The sequence below is a fragment of the Lagopus muta genome, chromosome 18 (genome assembly GCF_023343835.1).
Source record: "Lagopus muta isolate bLagMut1 chromosome 18, bLagMut1 primary, whole genome shotgun sequence".
Lineage (NCBI taxonomy): Eukaryota > Metazoa > Chordata > Aves > Galliformes > Phasianidae > Lagopus > Lagopus muta.
The window spans coordinates 8,715,159-8,731,784 of record NC_064450.1 but is presented as its reverse complement, the minus strand read 5'-3'; the positions used below and the strand labels follow the sequence as shown (position 1 = coordinate 8,731,784).

General features: G+C 45.1%; 2 protein-coding genes across 2 annotated transcripts; one reads left to right on the top strand and one right to left on the bottom strand.

Moving 5' to 3' along the window:
- Positions 1–212: 212 nt before the first annotated feature.
- Positions 213–5,644, bottom strand: COIL (coilin). The gene is made up of 7 exons (XM_048964950.1): positions 5,370–5,644; positions 4,130–5,276; positions 3,294–3,380; positions 2,569–2,616; positions 1,890–1,965; positions 1,116–1,204; positions 213–687 (listed from the first exon to the last, which is right to left on the bottom strand). The coding sequence occupies exons 1-7, from the start codon at positions 5,618–5,620 to the stop codon at positions 598–600; spliced, it is 1,788 nt and encodes a 595-aa protein (XP_048820907.1). The 5' UTR covers positions 5,621–5,644; the 3' UTR covers positions 213–597.
- Positions 5,645–5,689: 45 nt separating this feature from the next.
- SCPEP1 (serine carboxypeptidase 1) lies at positions 5,690–14,891 on the top strand. Its single transcript, XM_048964920.1, has 13 exons — positions 5,690–5,795; positions 6,042–6,178; positions 6,991–7,080; positions 7,947–8,102; positions 8,557–8,631; positions 8,836–8,908; positions 9,748–9,785; positions 9,969–10,097; positions 11,141–11,225; positions 12,004–12,117; positions 12,735–12,872; positions 13,169–13,332; positions 13,460–14,891. The coding sequence occupies exons 1-13, from the start codon at positions 5,741–5,743 to the stop codon at positions 13,523–13,525; spliced, it is 1,320 nt and encodes a 439-aa protein (XP_048820877.1). The 5' UTR covers positions 5,690–5,740; the 3' UTR covers positions 13,526–14,891.
- Positions 14,892–16,626: the final 1,735 nt, after the last annotated feature.

Sequence of the window (16,626 nt, the reverse complement as noted above, 5' to 3'; positions counted from 1 at the left end):
GGGACACCATTTTGTCTGGGATTCATTTGTATCGCACTGGTTCTAGGTACAGTTCTGTCACCAACACCATTCATCTTCCTCTCTAAATTACGGAAGCTTAAAATCCTTAAGCTTTTATTGATGTTTTCAGGTGAACTCTGTGCAGAACCGTAAGGTCTAGGCATTTGTGTCACGCTCTGCAGTAAAGGAAGACTCATGAATGTCAATGTATATTGTTTTCAATGGTGGTTTTTAATTATCCTTACAGCAAGCTCTGTATAGCAGATACACTGCTCTAGACAAAACAGAACATAGCAGCAGAGCTACCAACACAGCACAAGGTCATATTTTATATTTTCTATCAAACCATTCCAGTTTTGCAGCTCGCAGAAGTAGAATATAAAAACTAAGATTCTATTTAAAAAAAAAAATCGAATCTATATTAAATCTATACTAAACAAAGCATTCTCGTATCACCACAAAACCATACCTTAAGAAAACAGTGTTTATTTTAAAACCATGTACGAAAAATAACCACCAGTGCACCTGCTGCCCTCAGAACTGGAAGGCAGCTTCTCATGAAACAAGTCCACACAAGTATTTACACGTGTTCACATCTCAGACTGCTCCGTTTTCAATGCCTGATCCGTTAACTGGAGGCTCAACAATTAATCTGGGCTCAATCAGCGAATCCCAACTTTCAGTTATCTGGAAGCGAAATACAGACAATGTTAGCACGTACAAGGAGTACAGACAGGTACAATTTCTTCTGCACCACACTTTGGATGTGAACAGCAGCACTACAGAACAAAAGTCACGGATCATTCCTCCAGTTCAGTGATCTTCTTCATCAGCCTTGACCTGCTGATGTGCAGGTAGGAAAAGCAGAACCTCGTGGATAACTGAGCCAAGAAGTTACACACACTGGTGACCTTCTAAATCTAATTAATTGAAATCATACACAAGAATTTATTATCTCACGATAATTCACATTCTTGTTAGAAAGGATTTTTTTTTGCTTTCATTTACTTTAATGAAATGCACCATTATAAAAGGACAGAAATGAACAGTGTTGTAAAGCAGGGCAATGTGCCAGCAAAACCACAGGGCCGCCTTCAGAAGAAGGCAGCACGTACCTTTGTGTCCTGAGGAACGGCGTACTCGATCAGCTCAGCCCCATCTGCAGACTGATAAACCAGATCAAACTTCCCTGGCTCTTTAGCAACTTTTTAAAACAAAGCAAAAAAAACAACTGAGTTAACTGTAAACAAAAAGCAAAAGGTTTACATTTTTACCATAGTTATAAAGTGAGGCACAGTTGGATGCATGGGTTTTTTTATTTTGTTTGTTTGGTAGGATGTGGTTTTTTGTTTAAAGTATTACTCCAAGCAGTTTCAATAATTGAGGCTCCATTCCTTCAGGCGATCACCGCATTTGTAGGAGTGTCACTCTGTACTTATCCTTTATCACAGCACCGTAACAGCACCTCACCTTACCAGCCTGTGTGGGATGAGCTCTCTCAGCATCTTTTGAATTGCAAGCATATCAGCAATGTTTAGAACTCTAACAAAATCTGACAAGAATTGAATTCTACACACCAAAAGTAAGGTGGCTATCTAATAAAACCGTGTGCCTGAGAACATTCATCCAAATGTGCTGCCTAAATTTGAGAAAATGCTCTGGTGACTCATTCCCACCAGTATAAAGGTCAGGTGCCACACACAGCCTCGCTGCCAGGTCACTGCATGGGCTCCTTGCACACCCAGTGGAAGACTTTTTAAGGAAAGAATGGGGACAGAAGGAGGTTAAGAAAGAAGCTGAGGAGATTATATATGGTCCCAAATGCCTCACACAGGCTGCTCCCCAGTGATGCACAAAGCAACAAGCATTCAGTGTCCCAGGGTACGTACTTTGGCTTGCTGATGAGGAAAGGATCTCAAGCTCGATCTGTTTTTTATCAGCATTCCAACTGATTATTCTCCCCTCCTTCACAAGGGAACAAGAAAAGAATCAGATAGGATATACTTCAGCACTGGATAACTATTCCACGTTACAACCACTGTGATACTGGATTACAATTACAGGAAGTATGTGTTTGTTAATTTTTTCTATCTCTCTATATATGTATACAAAATCTGCAAGCTATTACAATTGAGCATTCTGCAGTTTCTGGCATAGATAAACTCATGATCCTGTCACTGACCTGGCAGTAGTTTAAATCATGACCTTTCTAGAAACCAAGTTATTTCAAGTAGGTGCTGAATTACTTACACCAGAACCAGGAATTTGTCTTGACTTTCAAGAGCAATGCACTCAAATACAGCTGCAGTTTTCTCCTTGAAGGCCTGCGTTTGTCATCTCTAAAACAGTGATGATCATTAATACTCTAATACTCTTTGTTTTCTTTTTTAAGTAACTGCTACACCTTTCACATTTTCAATTAGTTTCAGGTTTTAGAGTTTTGATTTTACTGCTGCACCAGGAATAGTCTGCAGAGTGACACGAGAGATAGTATTAACCTAAAAATATTGAAGTTCTACCCCACATAATAGTTTTTTCAGTGAATTAAGGAGGGAGAAAAAATAATACCTTATATGATGAAACTTCAGGACTGTAGTTCTCATTTAGTTCCAAGCGCTGTTGAAAGAAACACAAATCAGTGACAGCTTCTCCTGATCCTCTCCCCAGGCACAGCTCCTTCAGCAATGGGAAGCACAGGGACCAAGGCACCCAGCTCCCAGTGCCTATCACACTGCCAGGACTCACTGCTCTGAAGGACTCCAGTTCAGGTCAGGCTGTGAAAGGAGATCATGGAGAGGATCCAGTCTCCTCAGCAGCAATTATTTCATTTTTCTTTACTTCTTTCAAAAAAATCATTTTATTTTGCAGTGAAGTGTAGCTATTTGTATGGCTAATTTTGTAATAATACTGTAGAAACACTACAGAGAGAAATAAGAACATAGGGATGCTAACACCTAACAGTGGTGTTTTCTATTCTGTGGAAAACTGTTAGGTTAGAAAGACAGCAAGAGAGGGGCGAATGCCTTCAGAGCTGCCTACAGAGATTTGGACAGTTGGAAATTCTGAACCACACACTGAAGTTTAAAGCAGATTTTTGACTAATGAACAAGCAAGCGAGATTAAAATAATTCATGGATTCCTAATTCTTGTACTTTCAAGGCAACAGTCCCAGATCCAATTCTAAAATACAAGCTTTTGGTTGGCAGGACTACATATGGTTCCCTGCAAAACTTACAGTGCCCAAATGAAACAACACTGACCTACTGACGTTCAGAACTTCCAAAGATCTTTACCTTAAAGGCAATTCTTTCTCCCACTTGTGGTGGGGCAGCTAGAAGTGGTAGAACGCTGTAGTCTCTCTTGGGAACATCCACAGCATTCTGCAAAACAAACAGCTGCTGATAAATCCACCGTCTGCAAAGAACTAAGAATAATACAGCCTGGCCACACGTGTGCTAGGTTATAAACAACTCCACAGAGATTTCTGAGTTTCCCAGGGCCCTCAGTGTAACCAAGTGTGTGAATCCCACCTGGGGGGGAAGAGTTTTTAAAGGTATAGGCTAAAGAATTCAGAGCAGTGCTCAGTGAGGGGAGGTCGTGCCTTGGGGTGGGGGTGTGCTTTGGTATTATAACGAGTGCATAATGAGCAAAGTTCACCTGAAGGACGGCATTTTGTCTAAGAATGACAGACTGGCAGCCCAGGGTAGCACATCTACAGCTTAGTACCACCAAGTTCCCATGCCAGCATTGCAATTAAAGTCAGTAACATCAGTTCTCCAGATGATGCCCAGGGAGCTGCTGTGGAACAGAACCTGGCTGTAGTCTCCGCTCCACCCACAGTGCCATCTGCTGGCACATCAGCTGCACTCTGCTCTGCACCCCTGTGAACAATGCTGTGCCTTCATTTCCAAGTAGCCCATAGCAATTATTCCACCAGTACAATCACTTAAGTATTGTTTCATAAATGCTTCTGCAGGATATATACTGCGAACATCAGATTTACTGTTCAGATCTACCAGCCTTTACCCTACTTACATTTTTCAGCTTTTCTGAATTACTTTCATGCTGTACTTTATTTGTACAGTTAAAGCAGTGAGAGAGCTGGTCATTGACTGTGTAAGTCACTCACCTGGACAGGAACAGAAGTGTTTGTCACAGCTTCGTGTAACTGCCTCTGTTTCTGGCCTTCACTGCTGTAGCTATAGAAGAAGCCAGGGCTTTCTCCTCTGCCCCGACCCCTCACCATCCCCCGGAACCCCCGGCCCCTCGGTCCTCTCCAGAAGTTCCCCTCTCCTGCTGCACGCCCTCTCCCACGCCCCGGCCCGGCAGCCGGCCCTTGGATTCCCACTGGTGACTGTTTGGAACCATTTGTTGCTATGGAATTACTCAGTCCAGCATTGGCTGCAGGTTTTTTAATGACGAGTGTTTCCGAATCGGAACTGTCCGACTCGGAGGAGGAGCTCCTGGCTTTGGGAGCACCAGTGGGCCCAGTCTGTGCTGCTGCTGCACTGTTGGGCAGCGCCTGCTTTGCAGTACTGCCTTGTGCTGCTGCTCTTTCATCCTCGGAGCTTGAGTCAGAATCTGAACTGGAGGACTGCGATTTCTTAGCGTTTTTACTAACTGCAGTCTTACTGCAATGTTCAGCATTAGACATTTGATTACGAGCAACAGCAGTCATTGCAGTTTGTGCTTTGTCTCTGGGAAGCGCTGTTGCTGCAGGTCTGTGGGAAGATTTACTGTGCTTTACATTTGATTCACTGCTGTCACTGTCGGACGATGCGCTGGAGGACTCCGATGTTCCCACCCTCTGCTTCCGGACCTCTGGTATCAGATTTTTGGAGGTGCTCTTAGCAGCCATCAGAGTAGCACTGCCATCCGCCCGCCCATGGGCCACCTTTGCTGCCCGCTGCCCGTCCTTCTCTCTGGCTGCTGGCCGCTCCTCCCTCTGTGCCTTCTGGAGCTTTGGGGGTCTGTCAGCACTTCCCTTCTTCCCTTCAGAAGATCTGGGAACCATCCCACTGTTTTCTTCCCTTCTCTTTCTCTTTTTGGATTTTTTCCGAGTGTCAGAAACATCCCCAGTGGTGTCCTCCCTACCAGAGGAACATTCCGGGTTACGTTTACTCTTTTTCTTTTCCTTTTGATGTTTTTCTTCTCCGCTTCTGGACATGCCTTGCGCCTTCTGCCTTCGTTTGTGCCTTTTTCTATCATCTTTCGGTGCGCAGAAGTCATCGTCCGCCTCTTCACACCCCTCTGCCGCGATTTCCTCCAGCGTAACTCTGCACAGACCCAAAGAAACGGCGCTCAGCATCGCCCCCATCTCCCCCCCCCCCCCCCCCCCCCCCCCCCCCATCCCGCCCGTACCGCCGTACCGCAGCGCGTCGTTGTCCCGCACGAGGCGGGCGCTCTCGGTGGGCGGCAGCAGCGCTCCGTCCAAGAAGAGGCTGAGGCGGGCCCGGCGGCTGAAGCCGAAGCGGTGGCGGATGATGCTGAGCAGGTCGGTGACCAGGCGCGCCTGGCCGGGCTCCAGCAGCAACCAGCACAGCGCGCAGCCCGGGCTGCCCGGCGGCGGGAAATCGAACTGCAGCCGCAGCCGCACCGGAGCGCCGCCGGCAGCCGCCATCTTGGGGGCAGGGGGAAGGGCGGAGAGGGGCGGGGAGGGGCGGGGGGACGGCGCGCCGTCTGGGACAAAAAGGGCGGGCGGGAAAGGCGGACCTGGAGCTGCGGGAGAGCCGCGGGCGGGATGGGCGCGCTGCGTGCTGCTGTGGGGCTGGCGCTGTTCGCGGCGCTGGCAGCAGGTACGGGCGGGGAGAGGGTCGCGGGTCGGGTCGAGGCCGCGTCCCGAGCAGCCCCTGGAGTCCGCGTGCGCGGCGTTTCTTGTGCCCCGTTGGGAGGGCCGAGGCTGAGCGGGGCGATCCCCGCGGCCTCAGCGCGGCGTTGCGGGGTGCTTCTATTTATCACACCCAAGGCTGAAATGCGACGTCCCGGGGCGGGTTCGGTGGGCCGCCTGTTGCTCCCCCCGCTGACGGCCGCTCTGCCCGCAGGTGCGGCTCTGCAGCCCCCCCGGGAGCTGTGGGGGTACGTGCAGGTGCGCAGCAAGGCGCACATCTTCTGGTGGCTGTACTACGCCGACAGCCGCACCGCGGGATTCGCCGAGCTGCCGCTCATCCTCTGGCTGCAGGTGAGCACAGCGCGGTGCTGCGCTGCCGGCCGTCCCGTTCCAGCCCTTCAGAGAACGGTCGGGTTAGTGGGCAGGAATGCTGGGGGCTGAAGGCACGTCGCGGCTCTCGATAACCTGTCCCGGTCAAATCGCAGAAGCAGACGCTGCCAGGAGCTGTGATGCCGCAGCGGTGCTCTGTGCCGTGCTGTATCGCGGCTTGGAGGCTCCGCGGTGCCTGCAGCCCGAGCAGTGCTGTGGGAGGGGGAAAAGCGGTCAGAGATCCGAGGTGAGTTCTGTAAGGGAGCTACCGAGAGAGGCTGATTGTCACCGTGATTGGCCCCGTTCAGTCGCAACTGATAGCGATCGTCAGTGTGTGCTCTGCGTTCACCTCCAGAACAACGTTTCAGAAAAGAACATTGGATGTGGCCACTTGGTGACTTGGACCTTACCTCTTTGTGTTATTGAAGAGTAAAACGTGTGTGCTGTATGTGCTGCTTAAAAAGAGCAAACACCTTATGACTCAAACTTCTGTATTTTGGCTGATTTTTGTACTTGGGATTAAGGAAATAAGGGTAAAAGTTCTCAAACAGCATCCAGCATGCAGCTCATTGGACGCTTTCACATGTGGGCGGTTACTTCTCTGATCAGAAGCAGTGTGTGTGTAGTGGAAGACAGTGAGGAACAGAGCCCTCTTTGCAAGTTGCTGAGGAGTGCAAAGGGCACTTTGAACTTCCCGTGTGATGTTGTGCTTACTGGGTTGTTTTATTCTGCTCCTGTCTCCCACATCTATGGTGTGCTGCCTTCTAACTCAGTTATTTGCTCTTTCCCCTTAGGGAGGTCCGGGATCTTCAGGCTGTGGATTTGGGAACTTTGAAGAGATTGGTCCATTAGACAAGGAACTGAAACCAAGAAATACAACCTGGGTATAACAGAGTTCAGCTTCTAATTATTGATTGCAAAACTTATTGCCTGTGTAAGCAGGTGCTTGCTAGGTTAAAATGCACACAGAACAGGTTTCATTTAAAATTCAACAGAACTGTGGTGCTTTATCTTAAAATAGTCAGACTAATAACAATGGCTTATATTAATAGCCTTTGTAAGAACTGAAGAGTAGGCCTGTTAATTTGTTTTGATGGAATACATAGGCCTCCATGAATGTGTGCTGGGGGGGAAACGGAGTGAGTGGGGAATTTCTAGGAAAGTGTTACTTCTGATCATAGCTTTGTTGCTTATAGTCTTGAGGGCTTTTCTAGGTGGCTGGCAACGTATAAACAGTGGCTGGTAATTACAACCCTCTTATGACTTCAAGGGAAACCAGCTGTAATTACAGCTGCCTCTGGAAGTAGAGGTTTATTCACTGAGCTGTGAGCAACTAAGAGTCTTAACTATCTGGGAGGTCCCTGGTTCATGTGAGTGAGCTGCCCTTGGATGGTTAGGAGTTCTGGGTGCCTTTCCTGTTGCACGCTGGGCAAATTGAAAGATGTTGCATTGTAATTTTTTTTTTTTTTAAATAAACCTCATTGCTTTGATCCATCCTAGCAACCTCTGTGTGGATCCCTTGATTTTATTTGTGAGTTTGTAACTCTACAGCTTAGCTCCAGCTGATAGCTTTTGCTGCATTCTGACAGACAGAAGGCCCATCTGTACCATTCTCTGTGTTGGACTTGCACCCAGTTTTTCTCCAGTTTCTTTCAGGGTTGGGGATGCAGTGGCTGTTAGATCTTTGTGCCGTCAAAACTGAAGTTTGTACTGGTGCTCTGCTAGTACTGAAACCTTTCTGCTTTTGCAGTTGCAGGCAGCCAGTATCTTGTTTGTGGACAATCCTGTGGGCACTGGATTCAGCTATGTAGATGACTGCAGCTTGTTTGCCAAAAACCTAACCACAGTAGTCTCCGATATGATGGTTTTTCTTAATGAATTCTTCACACACAGAACAGAATTTCAGGTAGGTGATTTGAATTATGGGTTACAGTCCTATTTTTCTTTGCAATTGAACAGATCTCAAAAGAAATTGGTGAGCAGCCTTCTAGGTGAGGCAGGTAGTGTGCAGGGGAGGCACTGCAGGTATAACCCCACTGTCTCATTTTCTGCAGTTCAGATGTGATATCATGGATTGCTGGTCTTGGCACCAGTGAGATAATCAGAAGGCTGTGTTATTGTCTCTTGTGATCTGAGAAGCACATAGGCTCTTGGCTGTTCCTAGTTCCAAAATACTGAGGGGCCCACTTCAGAACTTGCCTTAGTAATTACACCAGGATGTTATGGCATCTGAGACTCAAAAATCCCCAGGGTTTGGAAATGAAAGGTGGGGAGCCTACCCCTGGGTGCTGTGGGATGTGGGAGATGGCTGGGGGTCTGTCCTCCATCTAACAGGTTCATTGTGTGGCTTCTCTCACCAGAATGTCCCATTCTACATATTTTCTGAGTCTTACGGAGGTAAAATGGCTGCTGGCATTGCTTTAGAGCTGCATAAGGTAAGTAGTTTGAGGATGTAGTTCATGTTAGAAGGTGATGTTCTACAAGTACTTGTGTTTCCTAGATCATGCTGTTTCTGCTGCCTGAGTCAGACCAATAACTGATTGGTTTTGTGTTGTTTGGGTTTTTTCTGTGTGAAGAAAACTGGTTCTAAGGTCCCAACTAAAAGCAGGCTTGTTTTTGTTCTTCCTCTTATCACCAAGGCTGTACAAGAAGGAAGCATAAAGTGCAATTTTGCTGGGGTCGCTCTTGGGGACTCATGGATTTCTCCCCTGGGTATGTTGAAAATTCTCAGACTGTCATTGATTTTACTTTTTATTTTTTGGATTATTTAATGGATACCTGCAGTCAAAAATGCCAGCCTTGCCTTAAGTAAATGCCATCTCTAGTGAGTCTGGTATATCAAGTCACTAAAAATACTTCAGTATATCAAGGAGTGAGTTGAAGTGTCTGCCTTTGGAATGTATCTGAATCTTGAGCAACCTGAGAGCCAAGTCAGTGAGGAGCACAGCTGCATTTGAAGTGGAGTGTAGTGAAAAGTCTGTGTAAATCTCTACAGCTACTCTGGTGATTTGCATTTAAAGTGATGCCACCAAATGGTTCACAAGTTTGCAACTGAGGTTTTCTCACTGTTTTCACAAGAAGACTTTGTGCTGGGGACCTGATGTCCTTGCTGACCTGAGAAAGACAGGGTGTGTGTCTGGTGAAGGATGAAAAACTAGTTGTTTTTTCCCCTCAGTAATATTTGCTAATAGATCAGTTCAGGCTGTGCCTGTTCCTGGGAGGGTTCTCTGCCTGTAACGTATTGACGTGTTACAGCTCTGGGCTGAGAACACTTCAAGAACATGTGTTTCTTTTTTTTAAATGAATTTCAGTGACTGATGCTTAGGAAGCTTGTGGCACTGGAGTAATTTTAGGGGTTCTCAGGATTAGTGAAGAACTTACTCTGTGCTGTGCAAGCTTCTGGCAAAACAAGCTGGCTGTACCTTTTTACTGAACAATTCTTGTACTTTTTTTGTCACAACCATTTTTGCTACAGAAAATTAAAAGTAAAAAGAAAAAACCTTTAATGTTTGTAATCTATTCTTTGTTTTTCATTTTATTATTGTTTTCAGATTCTGTGCTGTCTTGGGGACCCTACCTTTATAGCACTGTGAGTACCTTCTTAAACTCTTGGCCTTCTCCTGAGAACTTGTACTGCTATGTAGTATAAATGGAAGTTGATTTTTTTTTTTTTAATTAACTCTTGGTATGAAATTTCTGATATCTGAAGCCTGTTCCTGAGAAATGAATGTGAAACTATCAATAAAGCTGTCCTCATGTGTTTGTCTTCCAGTCTCTCCTTGATGATCATGGTCTAGCAGAGGTGACTGCTGTTGCTAAAGAAATAATGGATGCAATAAATAAAAATGAGTATGGACTGGCCACTGAGCTCTGGAGTAAGGCTGAAGGTATCATTGAAGAGGTGAGATCTTTGAGCAGCATTAATAAGAAGTCAGTGTTTGGGGGAGCACACAGCTTCAGGTTTCTCTTTCAATGAGCCCTGGGCTCGTGTGCATCCCTCCAACATCCTGCCCAGCCATTTTCAGCTGTTTGTGCTTTATGATGTGTTGATGTAAAAGAGCTGTTTGCTGTGCACCACTGTGATTGCAAGAGGCAGTGGGAAGGACAGCCCATGTGAGCCTTATTGTGGTTTAGTACAAGAAAAATTCTGGCTTCCTCAAACTGAAAGACTCATCTAGAGCTGCTTTTTCTCTCTGGTAACCTTCACATAGTTGGTGTCACTTCTTGCTCTTTGGCAGGAACTTGTGGTTCCCATTTTGTCTTTCTCTTCAAGCCTGCTTGTTTTTCCATTCCAGCTGAGATATCAACATGAGGTGCAGGTACTTCTTCCTGTAGTGTGACTCCTGTGTGCTGATTCATTACCAGTGCCTCTCATCCTCTATGACTCAACAGTTAAAGGAGAGCAGCTCTGCAGAACTTGAGTAACTTCTCTGCTGGCAGCATTAACTGCACTTGTCCTATGGATGCAGCACGCTGTCTGCATTAGAGCTGTCATTCAATGATTCCTAGACTTTTCTAGATGTCATCAATTCCAGAAGAGGGGTGAGGATGACGGCTGTCTGTCCCATGTTTTAGAGGAGGCATTTGGGGCGTTCAGGGGTTGTAGGTTAGGTGGATGTTGAGCAAGAGGCAGCATTGGGCTAGACTGGATCCAGCAGAACTGCATTTGAAAGCATCATCTGGCGTTGCAGCTGTCTCTGTCATGAGTAATAACAATCTGCAGTCACACTTGCAGCTTCCTGTAGTTTCACACCCTTTTCAGAGAAGAGCACAAACCACGTAGTCTTGAGAAAGCTCTTTATGAACTGTAGATCTGTTTCTCTATGAATCCCTTCCTGATCTGTAGAAAAGTTTAGGGCTTCTTAACCTCTCCATTTTGGAAGGGAATCTGTTTACAAAAACCTTCTGCTGTGAGGAGCAGTGCTAAACATCTTATCTTTTCAGAACACAGACAATGTGAACTTTTATAACATCATGACTAAGGAAGTTCCAGAAATGAAAGCAACTGAACAAGAAAATTTTCATCTTGGTAAGTCATATTTAAGTAGTTGAACTTCTGAGGCTCTGTTTGCATTCCCATACTATCAGCTCAGACCATAGGAACAGCCTTGGGTCAGCACATCCTTAAAGTGGACCTTTGGATCCAGAGGATATTGATGGTCTCTTGAGAAGAACTTGATTGCTGTTGCGTAAACAGGGATTAATAGGAATGTGGAGCAACCCTTCTATAGATTACACCTCCACCTATACATTCTGCACAATTACTCCAAGGAAGTAGTTAGTGTCATAAAACTATGTCACAATGACCTAAGTAACATCTTCTTTATTTCTTCTGCTTGTCTTCAAGCTAGGATACAAAAATGTCCCATCTATATAAACAGTCTGAGTCTAGTTACATGGTGCTAATGCATGTAAAAAAATACTTGGCCTCTTTCAAGCACTTTATTTCTTTCTTGCCTTCAGTGGGGGGAGGGAATAGCACAACTGATTCCCAGAAGTAAAACATTACAGCACAAAAACAATTGTTTTGAGATGTATCTGTGCCAAGTGGCTGAAACAGAAGCTTCTCCTGGAGAAGTCCTGTGAGAGCCAAAAGTGAAAATGGATATTTGGGCTCTTCCCATATTACCTCTTGACTTAAATGAAGGTTGGCATCAGGGACTTTTACTATGAGTCTACAAACTGTTCTCTGTGGTGGTGCATTTTCACTAGAAGAATTTAGCTGTGACTGTAGCACTGAAAATTGTTATTTATACAGGATGGCTGTCTTAAATGTGCAACTAATCCAAATGTTTTGTCTCTTTCAGTTAGGCTTTACCAACGTCACGTGGAAGTCATGCATAAGAACAACCTAAGTGAATTGATGAATGGACCTATCAGAAAGAAACTAAAAGTTATTCCTGACTGTGTAAAATGGGGAGGTACTTTCTTGTCTGCTAGTGTGGATCTAATGAGTGTATTATGGCCTTCCACTATATTGCAGTCTGAAGGGAGATATTTTATTGTAGTAAGCAGTCACATTAAATTTTCATTGTCCTCCATCCTAAAAAGAGGACTTACTGTCACAGATGAAAATGTAACAGAGCAGGCCAGTGGTAGACAGTTCTGGTTCTACTGCTTTTATCTGTCATTAGCCAAGCAGCTAAAAGTACAGGGACCAAAGAAGATCCTCAACTGATTTATGTCCTTGCAGTCTTACTGAGAGAATTTGTCAGTCTTTCTCTGCCAGAGTGCTGGCATTGTGCAGGATGGTGTGAAGGGGAGGGTATAAAGCAGACAGGAGGGTTTAGAAGGACTGATGGCAGCACTCTGTGTGTAATAAGAGCCAGAAGCAACAGTGCTGTGTGAGCTCTGGTGTGAGTGTGGCTGCTTTCTGGTTCTCTTAGTTCCTCTAACTGGTTGCTTGATGCTTCATGTGAAGCCTTGCTCTTACACAGCCATGAGCTGTATGTTGAGACCCCTGTCCAGCTGCTTCTGTCCCAGCTTGGGAGCGACATCTTTCATCAGTTAAACTCTGTCTCCTTTCTGGTTCCATCAGGTCAGTCCACAAAAGTCTTTGAGAACATGGCTGAGGACTTCATGAGGCCTGTCATCGACATTGTTGATCAGCTCCTAGCAGCCAATGTCAGCGTCACAGTCTATAATGGGCAGCTGGATCTCATTGTTGACACCATGGGTAAGAGGCTTTTTGACTGGGGCTGGGAGCAGAACAGGTAATGAGTAGAATGTGCAGTCACTAATAACATTGGTAGCTAGATCTCTCTTCTGCAGATCTCCTTTGTAACAGGCAATACAGTTATAAATGAGCAGCTCTGAATGTTCTCTCTCACCCTTGTGAGAGAGACAGTTCTTCTCTCTCCGTTGGTTTGTTTCTATTTGTACAAAACTATTTGCATCCTTAGTAGCGTTTCTAGGCACAGCAACATTGCTTTTAGAATCTGAGCATGCAGGAATCTAAACTCTTCCTAACAGGCCAGGAGGCATGGATCCGAAAACTGAAATGGCCCGGCTTGAAGGCGTTCAGCCAGCAGAGGTGGAAGGCGCTTTATGTGTCCCCAGAATCCACAGATACAGCTGCTTTCTACAAGGCCCATGAGAACTTTGCTTTCTTCTGGATTCTTAAGGCTGGGCACATGGTAAATAATATAGCTATTGGGGGAGGTAGGGAGCATCATTACCAACAAGAAAACGTGAGCATGTGTATGTTCTTGCTGTTGTCTTCTCTACAGCAGCTGCTTACTGTGTGCTTCATCTCCGTGCTAGGTACCATCTGATCAAGGAGAGATGGCCCTGAAAATGGTCAGGATGGTGACCCAGCAGAAGCACTAGGGAAAGGGAGGCCAGCTGGTATGGCCTCCTGCTGAGTGCCAGTGTTCTTGTGGAATGCGAGTTTGAGAACAAAGAAGCTGCAGGAGGAACAACTGCTATTTGGACACAGCCTCTCTGATCGTCCTGATGTTGCTTGAAAGTGTTTATGAAAAGGCATATTTCTCCTTGAATAAGCTCTTGCTTTTGAATTTCTAAGATGTGATTTGCTTAATACTTAATGACTCTTCCAAGATAATTCCTGTGTCATAAACAACTGTAAGCTGTAAGCCTCTGCCTTTGTCTTGGAAGGATTTTGTGCTTTTGTAAAAAAGCTGTCCTCCCCATCTTGTTTGAACTCAAAACTAAAATGGACTTTTGTCCTGATAGATTGGCTGCTTGTTCCCCTCTAAGAGCAAACCTGCTTTATGAGGTTTTGAAGTATTTCCTTTCTTTGTCCTTGGGCCTTTGTCCTTGAGTTACCTGGCTGGATTAGAAGCTGCAGATTTGAAGATGCCAGGATAGAAGACCTGCACAAGAGGGTCTACAGTCCATCTCAGTGAGATGAGATATTTGAATTAGGATGCACAGTTCCTCAGGCTTTCTCACAACCTCCCTCCAGGGGAGGACTTAATCTCTTTCATCTGCCTGTTTCTTCATTTTCATTCACTTTTTAATGACCCGAATTTTGTCTTTAGCCTTAACACCTGAAGCACATCCAGCAGCAATTCCTGCTTTCCTTTATGCCAAAGGAGGAGCCCTGCTAATACCCTCTTGTGCAGAAGAGAATCCTTATGAACTAAAGCCTCCTACAAGCTTCTGAGCATAGGCTGGAGAGTGGAAAGCAAAATGTTATTGAAACAATAGTAGCATAATACTGGAAGTCAATAGCAGTATCTAAAACAAGGGTTTACAAAAAGCCAATATTTGTATTACTTTTTCTAGATCTCTTAAGTCTTGTAGAGACTTCCTGTTTTTGGAAGCAACATTTCATGTGGAATACTGTCAAAAGGAGACTTGATCAGGCATCATTTGACTTCTGCTGTGGAGTGCAAGGTGGCCATTCTTTATCACTGTCTGGTAGGAAGCATAACAGCTCGTTCCAGCTGTCAGAATACCAAACGAATAGCAACCAGCCAATTCCTCTTGCAACTGAAACTATTATAAGATGTCTGATATCATCATAAGATGTCTGATATCATTGGCTTAGCAAAGACTGAGGCATAATGATATGTAAACACACGTGCAGTCTCCCAGCAGATGGAGTATTGGCACCTACTAATTGCTTTCTTTCTTGTTCTGTGCTTGAACTGTGTTCATGAGAACTTTAGCAGTGCAAATCCAGACTTTTCAAACATGTATCTTAATAAATACAAGAGGTTCAATGTAATTTCTCTCTTGAGCATTGTACTGACTTCGCTACTTGAAAATCTCTTCTGTTTTGGCTTTTCAGTGTAAAGCCTCTGCAAGTGGGAACAGATGCAGTCATACTTGAGAGGGAAGTATTCATGGCTGTGTGCACAGTGAGAACGTGCTGGGTCTGCAGCCTCTCCCTCCCTTCCTCAGGATGTCTTCCATAAGAGCATGAAGAGCCACCTGAAATTGCTAAGCAGCATCAAATTGGCCATTTTTCTGCTCTCTTTCTGGGTGAACATCAGGTGAACATAAGAGGATAGCTCTAGAGGTGTGTAAACCTACACATCAGCATTTGTGGAATACTTCAAAATAACTCCAAGCAAGCATGTTTGTGTTGGTATGTAGTCCTGAATCCTGCTATGCACAATACTTGGTGTTATGCCTAAACAGCCAGCACTGCAGGGCTTGGTAAAGGGAAAGAACTGAGAAAATGTTATTGCAGCATTTACTGCTGTTATGTTTTTTCTATCTAATAGGACATTCATTCATACTGCCTCCAGCTTCAGCTCTTTGAGTGCCATGAATACCTGTTTCTTGCCCCAACTTTCTTAGTTTCTTCAGGTTTTTCCACTTTTGTCAAAGAGATGGGGGGTGGAGATGGCTTCAAGAAGACTGGTGACTTGTTGGTTTTAGGGGCTATGCCAAACCTAAGCATGTTGGCTGCTGGAGACAGGCTCTTAAATGTGGCTATTTAAGTGCAAACAACAAATAAGCAACAGTCCTTTAATATAAGGGAAGTTTAGTTCCATCTACTTTGCCAAAGGCTCTGTGACTGGTGTCACAGCATACACTGTGCCTTAACCTGTGTGCTCTGGTGCCCTACAATTGCTAGCACACTGAATACTGGAGAGATGCACCTTTGGTCTGGCTTTTATAGCTCTTCTGTGCAAGAGGCTGAGACTGTTACGAACAAATGAATGTGGGAGGCAAGAGATGCCTCACTTGTGACCATGGCTGTGCAGGGGCAATATCTGTAATGATCTGGCACGAGAGCTTTGCTGGAGGAAGAGCGAATCACTTAAGTTTCTCCTAAAGGGAATTTGGTACATAATGCTCATTGGCTTCATGTCTGAAGTGTGAGGCTGAAGGGGGTGAACATGCAGGTATGTGCTGAGCTGTCTCTTTGAGAAGATGAACATTTTGAAATGCTGCAACATCTGCTTATCTCATGATTCAAAGCTGCAGCAAAAGAACATCTGTGTACTGAGACGAGATGGGGATCTTGGAGCACTTCTTCACTGTCACGTTATGCCTGTTACCATGTAAACATTCTGCTGTATGGCAGCACAATTTGTGTGTGTCACTTTGGAGCTCTGGGGTATGCTCATGTTTTCCAGAAGACATTCAGGAAAGAAATAACAATTTATCTGATTGGCAGGCAGTGGCAAAGGAATCTTAATAATTTGAGTAGTGTGGCTCACCCTCGTGAGGTTTCTTTGAGCACTGCTTTCTGTGGGGCTTTGGTTTGTTTTTGTAGTTGCTATACAGTAGATTTTGTAGTGAGAAGAGCAGCTTATCTCTGCCATCCTGGTTGCTGTTTGGCGTGGAGATGTTCTTTATTTCTTACTGTGGTTGATGATTGAGGTAGGAGGAAACTGTTGGATATATCTGCAGGTGTGGAGATATGCTGGATGAATGGTTTAATGCTGTGCTTGTCAATCCATCCCACTTTACAGACTGCCTGCTTAAAATGCTTCCAGGAAAAGCAA

Bases quoted from the DNA above. Each gene is read 5' to 3' on its own strand.
- SCPEP1 (XM_048964920.1), top strand. From the start codon at position 5,741: ATGGGCGCGCTGCGTGCTGCTGTGGGGCTGGCGCTGTTCGCGGCGCTG. The intron at 8,632-8,835 runs GTAAGTAGTTTG...CTTATCACCAAG, and splicing joins TTGCTTTAGAGCTGCATAAG to GCTGTACAAGAAGGAAGCAT. The intron at 12,873-13,168 runs GTAAGAGGCTTT...TCTTCCTAACAG, and splicing joins TCTCATTGTTGACACCATGG to GCCAGGAGGCATGGATCCGA.
- COIL (XM_048964950.1), bottom strand. From the start codon at position 5,620: ATGGCGGCTGCCGGCGGCGCTCCGGTGCGGCTGCGGCTGCAGTTCGAT. The intron at 5,277-5,369 runs GTACGGCGGTAC...GGGTCTGTGCAG, and splicing joins CGGGACAACGACGCGCTGCG to AGTTACGCTGGAGGAAATCG. The intron at 688-1,115 runs GTACGTGCTGCC...TTTCGCTTCCAG, and splicing joins CCGTTCCTCAGGACACAAAG to ATAACTGAAAGTTGGGATTC.